Source organism: Myotis yumanensis, unplaced genomic scaffold, assembly GCF_028538775.1.
Source record: "Myotis yumanensis isolate MYYU_CA2020_CCGP unplaced genomic scaffold, mMyoYum1.0.hap1 SCAF_2, whole genome shotgun sequence".
NCBI classification, from domain to species: Eukaryota; Metazoa; Chordata; class Mammalia; order Chiroptera; family Vespertilionidae; genus Myotis; species Myotis yumanensis.
The window spans coordinates 50,667,729-50,682,452 of record NW_027223753.1 but is presented as its reverse complement, the minus strand read 5'-3'; the positions used below and the strand labels follow the sequence as shown (position 1 = coordinate 50,682,452).

Below are 14,724 nucleotides of genomic sequence, written 5' to 3'. Positions count from 1 at the left end.
CTTGAGCAACCTTATAACCATTGTTTTGAACTCTGTATCTAGTAGTTTGCTTGCTTCCATTTCATTTATTTATTTTTCTGGAGATTTCTTTTTTTTCATTTGTGACATGTTTCTTTGTCTCTGCATTTTGGCTGCTTCCCTGTGTCTGTTTCTATGTATTAGGTAGAGCTGCTATGTCTCTTGGAATTGGTAGAGTGGCCTTGTGTAGTAGGTATCCTGTAGGACCCAGTGACTCAGCCTCTCCAATCACCTGAACTGGGCACAGTAGGTGTGCCCCTGTGTGGGCTGTGTGCGCAGTCTTTTTGTAGTTGAGCCTTGATTGTTGGTGTCACTGGGAGAAATTAACTTCCAGGCCAATTGGCTGTGATGACCTGCTGCAACTACAGTGGAAGAGTTGCTGTGCAGGAGTTATCCTTACTGAGCAGTCTGCAGATGGCTTCTACCCGTGTTTGGCATGGAAGTGAGGCCAAGCTGTCTTAGGCCTATTTAGGTCCTTTGCCCATTTTTTGATTGGATTGTTTATCTTCCTTTTGTTCAGTTGTCTGAGTTCCCTGTAAATGTTGGAGATTAAACCCTTATCGGATATAACATTGGCAAATATGTTCTCCCATGCAGTGGGCTTTCTTGTTATTTTGTTGATGGTTTCTTTTGCTGTGCAGAAGCTTTTTATTTTGATGCCCACTTGTTTATTTTCTCCTTAGTTTCTATTGTCCAAGGAGATGTGTCAGTAAACATATTGCTTCAAGCTATATCTGATATTTTGCTGCCTATGGATTTTACTAAGATTTTTATGGTTTCCCATTTTACATTTAAGTCTTTTATCCATTTTGAGTTTACTTTTGTGTATGGTGTAAGTTCGTGGTCAAGTTTCATTTTTTTGCATGTATCTGTCCAATTTTCACAACCCCATTTATTGAAGAGACTGTCTTGACTCCATTGTATGCTCTTGCCTCCTTTGTCAAATATTAATTGATCATAAAAGGTTTGCATCAATTTCTGGGTTCTCTGTTCTGTTCCTTTGGTCTATATGCTTGTTCTTGTGCCAGTACTAGGCTGTTTTGAGCACAGTGGCTTTGTGATATAACTTGATGTCCGGTATTGTGATCCCTCCAAATTTGTTCTTTTTTTTTTCAGGGTTGTTGCAACTATTCGTTTTTGTTTGTTTTTTTATTCCATATCAATTTTTGGAGAGTTTGTTCTAGGTCTGTGAAATATACCATTGGTATTTTAATAGGGATTGCATTGAATTTTTAGATTACTTTGGCTAGTATGGACATTTTCATGATGTTGATTCTACCAATCCATGAACACAATATATCCTTCCACATGTTTATATCTTCCTCTACCTCTTTTTCAACAACCTGTAGTTTGCTTAATAATGCTTATTTCAAGTACAGGTCTTTTATCTTCTTAGTTAAGTTTATTTCTAGGAACCTTAAAATTTTTTTTGTTGCAATAGCAAATGGGATTGCTTTTTAAGTTTCTCTTTCTGTGAGTTCATTATTGGTGTATAAAAATGCCATTGATTTCTGGGTGTTAATGTTGTATCATGCTACATTGCTGAATTCTTTTATTAAATCAAGTAGTTTTTTGATGAAGTCTTTAGGGTTTTCTATGTACAATATCATGTCATCAGCAAATAATGACAATTTTACTTCTTCTTTACCAATTTGGATGCCTTTTATTTCTTCTTCTGGTTTGATTGCTATGGCTAGCACTTCCAGTACTATGTCTTGTCCTGTTCTTAGGGGGAAATGGTTCTAGTTTTTGCTCTTTAAGTATGATGCTGGTTGTAAATTTTCATATAAGGCTTTTATTCCCACTTTGATGAGAGGTTTGATGAAGAAAGAGTGCCTTTTATTGATAGGTATGGGGCAGGCTGCTGCCAGCTGCTGCTTGTTTGAGAGATTTTAGGAATCTCTGAAGCCTGAGCCAGGACAGGCCATTCATATGGAAAAGCCACTGAAAACAACTTGGGTGGGGCTGTAAATTGGATGGGGCACGGTCTCATGGATCACCAGGGCAGATCAAACAGTGAGAGACAAGATGATAGAAACTTAGATATGGCTGCCAGTTATCTCTGCTATGGGGTGGGAGGTGTCTCAGCATAGGAACAATGACCCCCTGTGAGCACCTCTGTCTGGGAGAAGGCTGCCCCCAAGTTCTTCCTCCAATGACAGACACTTCAGCTCCTTCCTGTATGTCCTTGGATCTCCCGAGCCATTGCCCCAGCATTGGAGTTTAGAGGGACGAGTTCATCTAAGTTTGTGTGCTGGCCCTTTAAAAGGAACTGCCAGAGTCTCTAGCAACCTCTGCATCACTCAGCCACAATCCCTGATGGTTTTTATAGCCCGAAGTTATGGGGTGGGATCTGGGGAGAGAAGCTCTGGAACTCCGAGCTAGGGGTCTCCTGTGGGGCTGGGACCCTTTGCTCCTGATGGGAGGCATCCACAGACAAGATATCCCTCCTGATTGAAAAACACACCGCATGTGGGTATTGACCTGCCCGTTCCAAGCTTCCACCCCTCCTATCAGTCTTGATGTACTTTCTTTACTTCTCTAGCTGTAGGACTTCTTTCAGCCATATTTCAGGTGGTTCTGAATGATAGCTGTTCTATATTTTAGTTGTAATTTTGTTATGGTTGTGGAAGGTAGCAAGCATTCCAGCCACTTATGCCACCATGTAGGTTCTCTCCAAAAAGTATCAATTTTTAAAAACTAAAATGAAAACTAAATATTTAAATAACCTAGCATGAAATTTACTTGCATACTGAAAAAGAAACTTTTTTTGGTCTGTTTTTACATTATCAAGCCTCTTTAACTTATCTTCACAGAGCTAGAGTTATTAGTTTATATAAATTTATATAAGAAATATGAACATAAGTGGCAAAATACCAATCATAACTTTAGTAGAGATAAATGAAGTTGAATTCATTATTGATCTAACAGGAAAGATTAGTGCCTAAGAAAATAATAAGATAGGAAATCTTTTAAAAGGCATCAGACTGATAAAGATAATTATTTTTGTGTACCACTAAAGAAAGTAAATTTGGCTCTACTTTATATTGGAGAAAATGGAAGTAATTGTAGAACAAAACATATGGTATGGTAAGGAGACAAAAATATTAAAAAATGATTGAGACTTTTATTACTCCCCAAAGTCTGAACATTAGAATTTGAATTTAGCCAATGAAGTTTTCCATATCAGTGGTTACTTGCCAACTTGGGGTGAAGTAAAATGGAAAAGTCACCAGAAAACCTTTGGGATTGAAGGATATTTTCACTATCATGATTGTGGCAATGGTTTCATGCCTTTTTGTCTATGTCAAAACTTATTGCATTGTAAACTTTAAATATATGCAGCTTATTGCATGGCAGTTATACTTAATAAATATGTTTTTTAAAACCTCCCCCACCCCAAGTACACCCAAATCTGTTAAATTACAGAGTTATATAACTCTTTTAAGATGTGGAGCAAGATCCCTATAAAATGATCTTACATAATTTCAGAATGAAGACCACCTTATTGATTTCTCACTTTATATAAGTTGTAGACAAAAGCATTTCAGTGAAACACTGGTAAGAATATATATTTCTTAAATAATTGAGAACCAAATGCTAAGCTCAACAAAAATTAGATATAAATTGCTCTCAAATAAATAACATATGTTTTATCCTTAAAATGCAATGCTAACCTTACATCTTGAAACTTTTAAACAGTGCAAGCTAAAACAGATGGTTATCTCCTTAACTTCTAAAATACATTATAATTCTATAAATATCAAATATTACTAATAATGTAATGGTAACATATACATAATGCACATTAAATTGATTTTATTTTTTAAGACATATTCAAATGAATTTAGAGTTACTTCACAGTCAAAACATCAAATTAATAATGTGTAAGATTAAGGGCAAGAGTATAATTGAAGGTTGGGTAATCACTTTCTTATGAAAGAGTCATGGTTAAGCATTTTTCATGATTTTATATAGTTGGGTGTCAATGTGATATTTAAGTATAAAACTAAATTAAGATATATGAAATCTATAACTAAATAAAATATGGTCTAAAATAAGTTTACACATGAATAAGATTATTGGTATCTGTAGTGGAAAATGTTTTGATTTTAAAAACTCAAACAATCCTTCTGTTTCTGGCTTCAGAGAGGCTGACTGTGTGAAACTTTGGCACTTACTTTCCGATTGTATTGGGTAACATTGTAAGTTGATTGTCATCCACTTTCAGGGTAGTTAGTTTTTTCAACAGTCCTAAAACAGAGAAGTTTTATTAATATACAAGAACAGATTTCTGATGGAAAATGCACTATAAAAGAGATAAAATAATTACTTGTGATGAATGTTTGTTATGCTAATTGGCTGCACTCTGCTTATATAAACCTACAAACTGATATCTATGTGCAGTCTAGTTTTGACCTTCCAGTTGCAAAAAATTACTTATGTCAACAGGAGTTCAAGTTCATCAATGCAGACAAGTAAACAAAACATAGGGCTCCATAGAAACTTGAGTTGACAGTAATACTGCCACATTTCCATTTTCTATTATGCAGCAAATGGACCAGATGAAATTTTTCAAGGCAGATGTGACTTAATATTTAATTAACTCCTAAGCACTAATAACTAACATTCCTGTTGTCATACAAATGGAAAACAAATCTGAATTAAGCCCAATAATTAACAAATGGGTACTGAATTAGTACAATGCAGTGGTTATAATTATAGACTTGGAAAATTACAACATATGACGTCATACTCTTTTTGTTACCATAAAACTTTGACTTGGATCAGCAGTAAGCACAAAAATTTGAAATTTTAATACACTATGCAGAACTTGCCAAGAATGAAATTTCAACTATTTATCTCTGCTGTCTGATTTATGCTCTCCACACCCATATTGCTTGCTCTACTCCCAGGGTTTTAATGAATATTAGCCACAGAGTAATTGAGAACTACTTCCTTTATCCAGCTATAGCATCTAAATTAATAACAGACAAATATGTAAATTGACCATACCTCCATGAACCCCACAGCCAATGAGGAGAAAATATGTAAATTAGTGGGACAAAGATGGCGGTGGCCATGGAGCCAGCCAGAGCAGGTGGGAGGCTTGGGTTGCCCCTGTCAAAAGAGGAAGCCAAGCTTCCCACCTGCTTGGACCGGCAGCTGAAGGAGGGGCCTGTGGGTGGCGACCATGGAGCCGGCCTGGGCGCATGGGAGGCTTGGGTTGCTGGGGCCGGCCGCTGAGGGAGGGGCCTGTAAATGGCCCAAAGCCCTTCACCCAGGCTGGCCACACCACCATGGGGTGAGGGTCTCCGCTGGGGGGTGTGGCCAGCCTGCAAACAGCCATCAGCCCCTCACCCAGGCTGGCCAGGCACCCCAGCAGGGACCCCCACCTTGAAGGAGGTGTGTCCAGCCTGAAAACAGCCCTCAGCCCCTCACCCAGGCTGGCCATGCCTCCCCCAGTGGGGACCCTCACTCCATGGGGGCATGGCTGGCCTGCAAACTGCCCCAGCCCCTCACCCAGGCTGGTACCAACCCCAGTGGGGACCCCTACCCCAATGGGGGCATGGCTGGCCTGCAAACCACCATAGGCCCCTCGCCCAGGCCATTCTGCTCCCCAATGGAACCCCCACCCTGATCTGGGACACCCTTTTGGGCAAACCAGCCAGCCCCCACCCATGCACCGGGCCTCTATCTATACTAATAAAAGGGTAATATGCTAATTAGACTGGGAGACCTTCTGGGAGACCTCCTGGACATTCTTCTGGACAAAGCCATGGTGGCGGGGCCAAGGTAGAGGTGGTTAGGGGCCAAGAGGGGAAGGCAGTTGTGGGTGTTCAGGCCAGTAGGGGGTCCACTGGGGGTGATCAGGCCAGTGGGGGGCAGCTGGGGATGAGCAGTCCTTCAGTGGGGGTCAGTTGGGGGCAAGCAGGTTGGTGAGGGGGGCAGTTGGGGGTGAGCAGGCCAGCAGGGGAGCAGTTGGGGGTGATCAGGCTGGTGGAGGGGGGGCAAGCAGGTTGGCAGGGGGCAGTTGGGGGCAAGCAGGCAGGCAGGCAGAGTAGTTAGGGGCAAGCAGGCAGGTAGGCAGGTGAGCGGTTAGGAGCCAGCAGTCCCGGATTAAGAGAGGGATCCCAGATTGGAAAGGGTGCAGGCCGGGCTGAGGGACACCCCTCCCCGCCATGCACAAATTTCATGCACCAGGCCACTAGTAACATATAATATCAATATGGCTTAAATAGCCAAAATCCAAGGGCAAAGCATTAATAGCTGGCTAATTTTTTTGTTTTACATTAGAAATATGCACATATATTCTAGACTACTTGTTTTGCAGAAAACTTGTTCTGATGGGTACAAGTTTGTGTTTGGGAAATGCTGTTAAGCAAAGTAAAACAGATTTTTTAATGAAGTTTTTCTAGGAGTTTTTAATATATTACTGTAGCAATGTGTCTGTCCAAAGTTATGGCATTTGTGTATGTACCTGAGGATTATCTCGTACACGCAGTGTTTTGTGAACAGGCTTTGAGAAGATCATGCCCACCCATTGCAAGTATTGTAAGGATTCCTTAAAGGCCTAGAGTAAGTCACAAAAATTCTGAAATAAAGCTGTGGCTGCACTTTAAATTGCAGTATGATTGGTTACACAGTCTTCAGAGGCACTCACAATCTCTACTCTGAGGGAGAGAAATGTGATCCCTGTCAGACTGCTTGGAAAAGATGCCCGTAATATTTAGAGCTTAATACATCAGCTCGTGACCCCAGGACACAGTACGGAAAACAGCCCAGCATCTGGAAACGAGGACAATGCACATTGGGGTCATTTATCTCTGAAGCTGGGACACCCACTGCCATATTCATCTCTGTTCAAAGGGTGACTGAGTCACCTTAGCTTCGCTGGTGTGTATGTTAAAATATCAACCTTGAACGTGTAAAAGAACTCCTGAGCTTGCTCATCAATTGTGAAAAAAAACCAGGATTATGACTCATAGGTAAATTTTCTATGATTGTTAACTCTGATCAAACTGGTGGAGCTAGAGGAGGGCTGATTTTCTCAACATCACTTGACGGGGTCACAAGAAGTTTTGGGCTGAGCCAACACCAGGAAGCCAGCTAGGTCTCAAAGCCTTCTTTAAGAGAATTGCAGTCCCCAGGTGTGATGTAGTAGTGAGAAAATTGTGAGTCAGGTTAAGGATTCAGGCCAAAAGATTGATGTAATAGATGTTTCTAAAGAATGGGGGAGTGGCTCTGACAATTGCCAGACGTTTCTACAGCTTTGAAAGCTGAAGCAAGTTAGGCCTCCCTGCTTAGTTCCATGTCGGTGGATTGGAACCTCACTCAGTTGTGATGTGGTTACTTTGTCACTCATATATTCCATCCAAGAGGCGCTTCTTGGACAGATACTGGAGCTTTTGTAGGCACCTGATTGCCCTTGGAATGGTATTAGGCCAGTGGCCTCACCATCATTGCTACTCATTATTTTCCTCTGGCAGATAATTCCTTCACTGCATTTCTATATCACATCTGCTTGGACTCTCCTTGTCTACCTTACAGGAACCAAAAGTATTTCATCTTATTCTTTGCCTTCTACTGGCACCCTTCCCCAAGTCCCAACCTCTTTATCCTATTCTCCAAACTAGGAAGTACTAAAGAGAAAGAAAAAGGAGGCCTTTTACCACGATTTTAGCTATAAATATATAATTAGTAGTAAATATATTTAAATATTAATGTAATTTATTTGATACTATAGCTGATATTTACATGAAACTTATACACATGTAATAGAATTTTAAAAGCCTAAATACTATGCACTCACTCAATCTAAGATTATAATAATAATTATACTATTATAACAGCTAATATTGAGTACTTACTATGTTCCAGGTATTATTGCAAGCAATGTTACATAGATTAATTCATTTATTCTTCAAGGTCACACAGCTAGCAGAAAAGCCAGAATCTGAACTGCTAATTTCCTAGCCTACTTTCTTAAAGAAAGATAGTTTAAACAAATAATTACAACATATTTTATTTCTTTATGTGATATTTTTATTTCCAGGATTTCTAATTGGTTATTTTTTAAAATAACTACCTGTTCTTAGTCTTAGTTTCTGTTTTTATTTTATAAGTTATTATTTCGAGACAAACATGTTTCTTCCTTTTATCTATTTGAAGATCTAAACATTCTTAAACTCTTTTTTTTATATTGCTTGATGACTTCAGTTTCCCTTGGGTAAACTTTCCTACTTGTTTGAATATTCGAATTGCCATAATAATATTAGCTTAAATTTCTTTTGGTTTACATGCTTATTTGTGAGGGTGAATGTATTCTCATTATCTATGCTCACCCCTGCCTGTCTGGCAGTTTCATGATTATCTCCACCTGACCCTCATGTTTCTGGAGTTCAGAACTAGGTCTAACATTAGCAACACGGTGTTCTCATCCCATGTGGATATTGCAAATCTAGTCCAAACCAGCCTGTGACTAGCCAGTTTCCAGCAGTGAATCTTTATATGTTCTTGCCTTCCACCCTAGCTTCACATATTAGGTGTAGGTTTTTGCAGCAGTCTCTCTTCACAGATAAGGGGCTCCTTCAATCTCCTGTAAATTTGAGTTCCCTTGTTATGTTTAAGGTCTTTTTTTTTCTTTTTTTCCACAGCAGGAAAGGAATGTAAGTTTGCTACTGCTGTTTGAGGTCTGGAGTCTCTCAGGCCTGGGGTTACTGGTATGTTTTTATTCTATCTCAGGTTAAGGTAGATGTTCATTCTTCTTAAGTATGTCTAAATTATTTTATTTTCTGAATATCTGAGGAGCACTTACCATATACCAGGTATAGTTCTTGGTATTAATGAGGAAGTAACGATATGAGTTATTTTTCTATTCTCATTATGTCTTTGAAGAGGTATGGAGTGGTGTTTGAGTAGGAGTGTATCTTGACTGGAGAATGCTCTTTTTACCATTATACTACCTTACCTTCTATTGCACAAAAGAATATTTCCTAAACTTGCTTGATCATAAGTTTGATTTAGGATGTTTAATAAACACAGATTAGAGGGCTTATCACAAACTTACTGAAACAGAATTTTCAAAGTGAGAGTGTGGAAATGTGTAAGTGTTTAATAAAGCACTCAGATAAGTCTTATGACAGAGCAGATTGGAGAAATCTATACTAATAAAAGGGTAATATGCTAATTAGACTGGACATCTTCCGGACATCCATCCAGATGTCCTTCCGGAAAAAGCCATGGTGGCGGGGGCCAAGGCAGAGGCAGTTAGGGGTGATCAGGGTGGCAGGGGAGAGCAGTTAGGGGTGATCACGCCAGCAGGGGAGGGCATTTAGGGGTGACCAGGCCAGAAGGGGAGGGCAGGTAGGGCAACCAGGCTGGCAGGGGAGGGCAGTTAGGGTGACCAGGCTGGCAGGCAGAGGCAGTTAGGGGCGACCAGGCAGGCAGGGGAGCAGTTAGGGGCAATCAGGAAGGCAGGGGAGCAGTTAGGGGCATCAGGCAAACAGGCAAAGTGGTTAGGGGCAATCAGGCAGGCAAGTGAGCGGTTAGGAGCCAATGGTCCCGGATTGAGAGAGGGATGTCCAACTGCCTAAACCAGCAGTTGGACATTTCCCGAGGGGTCCTGGATTGGAGAGGGTGCAGGCTGGGCTGAGGGACACCTCCCCCCCCACCGCCCCCATGCATGAATTTTGTGCACAGGGCTTCTAGTATTGTTATAAAATATGTGATTGTATAAATCAAAAAGTCATCAAATTGAGAAGGAAAAGAAAAGCTATCCTGTCTTGTTAAAATTACATTCTCAATTAGCCTGAACATGGAAGTAATAGGATACTAAAGAATAATTTGGGAAACTACCTTGTCTTCTAGCTTCCCTTCAACCAGGCTGCCTCAGTTGTGACTTAATTTTCAGAAGGATTAATAAGTTCCCGAACATATGACATGTTTAATTCAGAGTGTTAAAAACCATATTCCAAAGTTAAGTTATTTGATGATTACCCTACTTGATGAGTTCTCTCATAAATAATAGCAAGATGACTATGCAAAAAATTTACTCATTATTTAAATTAGATTCTTTTATTATTCTACTAATATAAAAATTTAAAACAAAAGTGGATTGAGTGCTTAATATATACTAACAAATTATCTGCCCTCATGAATCTCAGCATGTAAAAGACAATATGTCTTTTTAAAATAATAGAAAATGAAATAAAGATATTTTATATTTATTGTATATTTATGTTATTTCTAGATCACAGCAATGTTACAATTGTATCAAAAATAGATTATAGCTACACTATGTAAATAGAAGCTACTGTTATAAAATTATTCTAAATCTAAGATATATGTACTCCTTACAATAACATTTTCAGTTAGGAGATCTGAAAAAATTTAAATATATCAATTTAGTAAGATCATTTTCATAAGAGAGCCTTCTTGAATTTGATAATGAGTTACCATCTCATTTTAAGATAACAGTAAAATACTATTTTATCATCTTGAATAATGAACTTGCTAATTTATTAATATCAAGCTAACAGTATATTTCCCACATCTACAAACCATACTGCCAAGAAAGAAAATTACATATTTGACAAACATTTATGGCAAAATATATTCTCACCTATAGAGTCCGGCAACTGTTGCAACATATTGGATGACAGTAAGAGGTCCTCAAGGGCTTCACATCCAGAAATGTCCATGTCCACTGTTTCTATTCTGTTTTTTGACATATCCAGGTACACCAACATCTTTAACTTCCCTATAGACTTGATGACATTGCATAAACTCAGGGTTAGCTGAGAAACTTTCAAAAGACATTTTAAAGTTGTAAAAACCACAAATTAAATTAATTTTAAAAGAAGCTACAACAATAACAAGTGTTGGGAAGAATGTGCAGAAACTATAACGCTTATACATCGCTCGTAGAAACATAAAATGGTGCAGCCACTTTGGAAAAAACAGTTTGGCAGTTCTTTGAAATGTTAAATTAGAGTTTCTATATGATTCAGTAATCCCTAGGTATGTATTCAAGAATGAAACATATGTCTACACAAAAACACGAATGTTCGAAGCAGTATCATTCACAATAGCCAAAAAGTGGACACAATCCAACTGTCCATTAACTGGCAAATAGATAAATACAATGTGGTATATCTGCATGTTGAAATATTATTTATAAAAAAGTACTGATACATGCTACAAAATGTATGAACCTTGAAAACATATGCAATGAAAGATGCTAGTCACAAAAGTCCACCCATTGTATGATTCCATTATATGGCTATCCAGAATAGACTGACTTATAGGGAGTAGATTAGGGTTGCTAGAGGCTGGGGGAAGAAGGGAGTGGGAGTGACTGCTAATGGCGTCAGGGTTTCTTTTAGAGGTAATGGAAATGTTCTAAATTTAGATTTTGGTGATGACTACACATCTATATGAGTGTTCTAAAAACCAATGAATTGCATTCTTTAAATGGGCGAATTTTATGGTATGTGAATTATATCTCAATACAGCAGTTAAAAACACACACAGCAATAATCTCAAAGTTGCCACTGAATTAAATAACATGAAGTTGCTACCAGAGCACCATATGTTGACATGTTGATTCTTAAAATTTCAAATGCATAAGAAAGGTTTACACGGTGCTTTGGACTTTATACTAAGCAGATCCAATATTTTGTTCACTTAACAATACTTTTTGAGGATCTACTGTGAGTTAGGGCTTGTGTTATATACCAGAGAACAACCATGACGAAGTCAGCTAAGGATGGGGAGAGACTGGTCATGATACAGACAAAGTCTTTATCGTGAAGGAGCTCAGAGTAATGAAGGAAACCATCAAATAAACAAATGATTACCATACCCTGCGATATGGCACTGAAAAAAGCATGCAGGGAATGCCACAGAAGCATAGTCCTGCAAATTGCCTGGAAGACACTGCTCGTCAAGAAGAGAAGAACCCGTACATGGAAGAGAGAACAGCACATACATTCCCAGAGGAGTGTGAGAAAGCACGCATGTTTGCGGAAGGTGAGAAATTCAAAGTGACAGCATATCGTGATGAAGTTAGGATGATAAGAAGCCAGCTGTTAAAAGGTCTTACATGTTACGCGGGGAGATATGCACTCTATCTAACAGGCACGGAAAGCCGTTCAGGGCTTTTCAGATGAAAAATGACATGACTGGACTTGCGCTTTAAAATAATAACTTCAGGGAATTGTAAGAAGAAGATTCGTGACTGGAGTCAGAGTGACTCATTAGGAAGATCTGGAAGCAGTTTAGCGGAGGAGGTGAGAGGGACCTGAATTCATGCAGAAGTGAGGATGAAGAGGCAATGGCTCAAGAAAGATGTCGAAGTGGAATGACTGAGTGATCGCTGAGCAGGGGGCAGGAATCAAGTCATACCTTGGTTGAGACAATGGACAATAGGACTTCAAGCAAGATGAAAGTCTTAATTTACCTTGTTTTTAAGGGAATGTCTTGCAAATAAATGTCTCACACATACCAGTGTTCAGTGGTTCATCTGCTTAGTCTCTACCTGTGTACACTTTACTATAGTGTGTCTACTTATTTGACAAAGTATAAATAACCAAATACAGAAAATAAATTTATTACAAACACAAGCTCACAGCTAGCACTGTGCTAAGTACTTTATATTTATTATTTGATTTAATACTTTATATTCTTGCCACTCAAAATGTGCTTCGCAGACCAGCAGCACTGGCGCCACCTGGGGGCTTGTCTGTAATTTGGACGCTTAGACCCACTCCAGACCTACTGAGTCAGAATCTGCCCTTTCACTCACATTAAAGCTTAGAGGTTCAGGAATGTTACCCATTGGGTTCACTGGGAAGCAGATACAAAGAGAAGTTTATGAGAGAGTGTTCTTAGAGTCAATAACAGTGGGAAGAAAGAGGTAAGGAAGGACGTAGGACTGGACAGATGAAGAAGTTGGGCTGTGATCAAGTCTTGAGGAAGTTTTCAGCTGACCCTTTATGGAGCACTGAAGTGGGAATTGCCTTCAAGTTGTCGTGAGTGGGGTGAAGGGGCCAGGCTATTACGCCCCTGCATGGATTGGTCATTGGATGGAGGTCTCCCAGACTAGGGGTGTGACCCTGGGTGAGGAGGTTCTCTTCAGCTGACGGCAGTTCCTGAAGAGGGTGGGGAGCTGCAAGCAGTATTCCCAGAAGCTGGGGAAAGAGTAAGCTCTTCATTCCAGGAGGGTGATGCAGCATCGGCTGCAAGTAACCTTCCAAGGTTACCCCATTAATAAGGGGTAGAGCTAAACTTAAACTTACCGTTATTGGGTTACTCACTACAAAGCCTATTGATTATATTGGCAGTTCTGCCCTCTAACTCCCAAAGTAACACAGCACTATGGCTCTGGCCCTGCTCCCTCCGCTCCCAACAGTGGGAACAAAGTCAGGGAGTAGGTTAATACGTGCCAGACTAGGAACTGAGTACTTTGGGTGAGTCAGGCCAGAGAGCTGAGCTTCTCCCCATGCCTGGCAATATGTCATTTGGAAAAATGCTGTCACTTTACTTACAGCTTCCCGCCCCAAGGAACTATTATGTTGCCTTATCTCATTCTTCTCTTCTGGTGAGCAAAGAAAAAATGATGTATGTGTTTGTGTGTGTGGGGATCTTTTGTTCCTTTATTATGAGCAACTTTCTTCTTTGAAGCTTCTTTCATTGCTATCTCTAGGACAACTCAATATTTTGGTTTAAAGTTTCTAAACATCTTTTTAAAAAAGCAAAACAAAATAATTCTTTGGCGTTTCTTTTTAATTTTTCTAAACTCTCACTTTCAAGCACCTTATAAAGGCAATAGTATCTTAGAGTGAAAGAGGTCTTGAGTCCCCGTATCTCAGAGTCCTTGAGGATATGGAATGTCCCTCCAACAGCCCTCTGGACAGGGAGGCCATGGTGAACAGTGGAGAGCAAATGGGAAGAGCAGAAGCCATCACAAGCAAAACAAGATATTGAAGTTTGTTTAAAAAGACTCAATACATTGTCTAGTCATATTTTGGTTGATTGGTCACAAGACAGTTATATAGAAGAAGAATTTTTCATCATTATCTATTTGCTTCTCTGATGTATGAAAACTACAGTGGAAAAATGATAGCCCGGGCTTCTACAATTATTTAAAAAGTACATTACCTTAACGTATTATGATAGATGAACTAATAAAAAAATAAACTTGCTTTTATTCCTGTGTCTTATGACACTAAATTTTTAGGATTAATCATTCTTTGAAACAGACACATAGGCTGAAAACCACATTCAAGATTAGTCTTTCAAAGTCATGTGCTTCTAGGTAATTGTGTAACAGCTGTTTGCCAGCACTGACATGAGAAAGCCATACCTGTTTGACAGGGGAGTTGTGGGGTATTTCCACAAGGAGTATAGCAAAATGTGAAATTCAAGTGAACTTGCTAATGTAGGTGATCTGCTTAAAGTTGTTAGTATACAAAAAAAAAAAATCTGCTATTGAAACAGACAAATTAAGCAGCATTATCTGTTTTACAGATTTCATATTACCTTGCCATTTAAATAATAAGCTTACTAAGGAATTTGAGTTCTGAATTGGTTTGCAAGATCAGATTTTGGGAATGTAAAGATTGTGAAAAGCAAGATAAACCTAATTCTCATTTGTACCTTCTACTAATTCTCTAGCGATAAAACTTGGAACATCATAGTGAA

General features: G+C 39.2%; 1 protein-coding gene across 9 annotated transcripts in view; it reads right to left on the bottom strand.

The window, feature by feature from the left end:
- LRRC7 (leucine rich repeat containing 7) overlaps positions 1-14,724 on the bottom strand; it is a 493,923-nt gene that overhangs the window by 130,773 nt on the left and 348,426 nt on the right. For all 9 annotated transcript variants that reach the window (XM_070405356.1, XM_070405358.1, XM_070405365.1 and 6 more), the window contains exons 10-11: positions 10,643-10,787; positions 4,200-4,272 (exon numbers count right to left, since the gene is read on the bottom strand). In XM_070405356.1, coding sequence (XP_070261457.1) covers positions 4,200-4,272; positions 10,643-10,787 — 218 coding nt within the window. The remainder of the gene's footprint in view (positions 1-4,199; positions 4,273-10,642; positions 10,788-14,724) is intronic.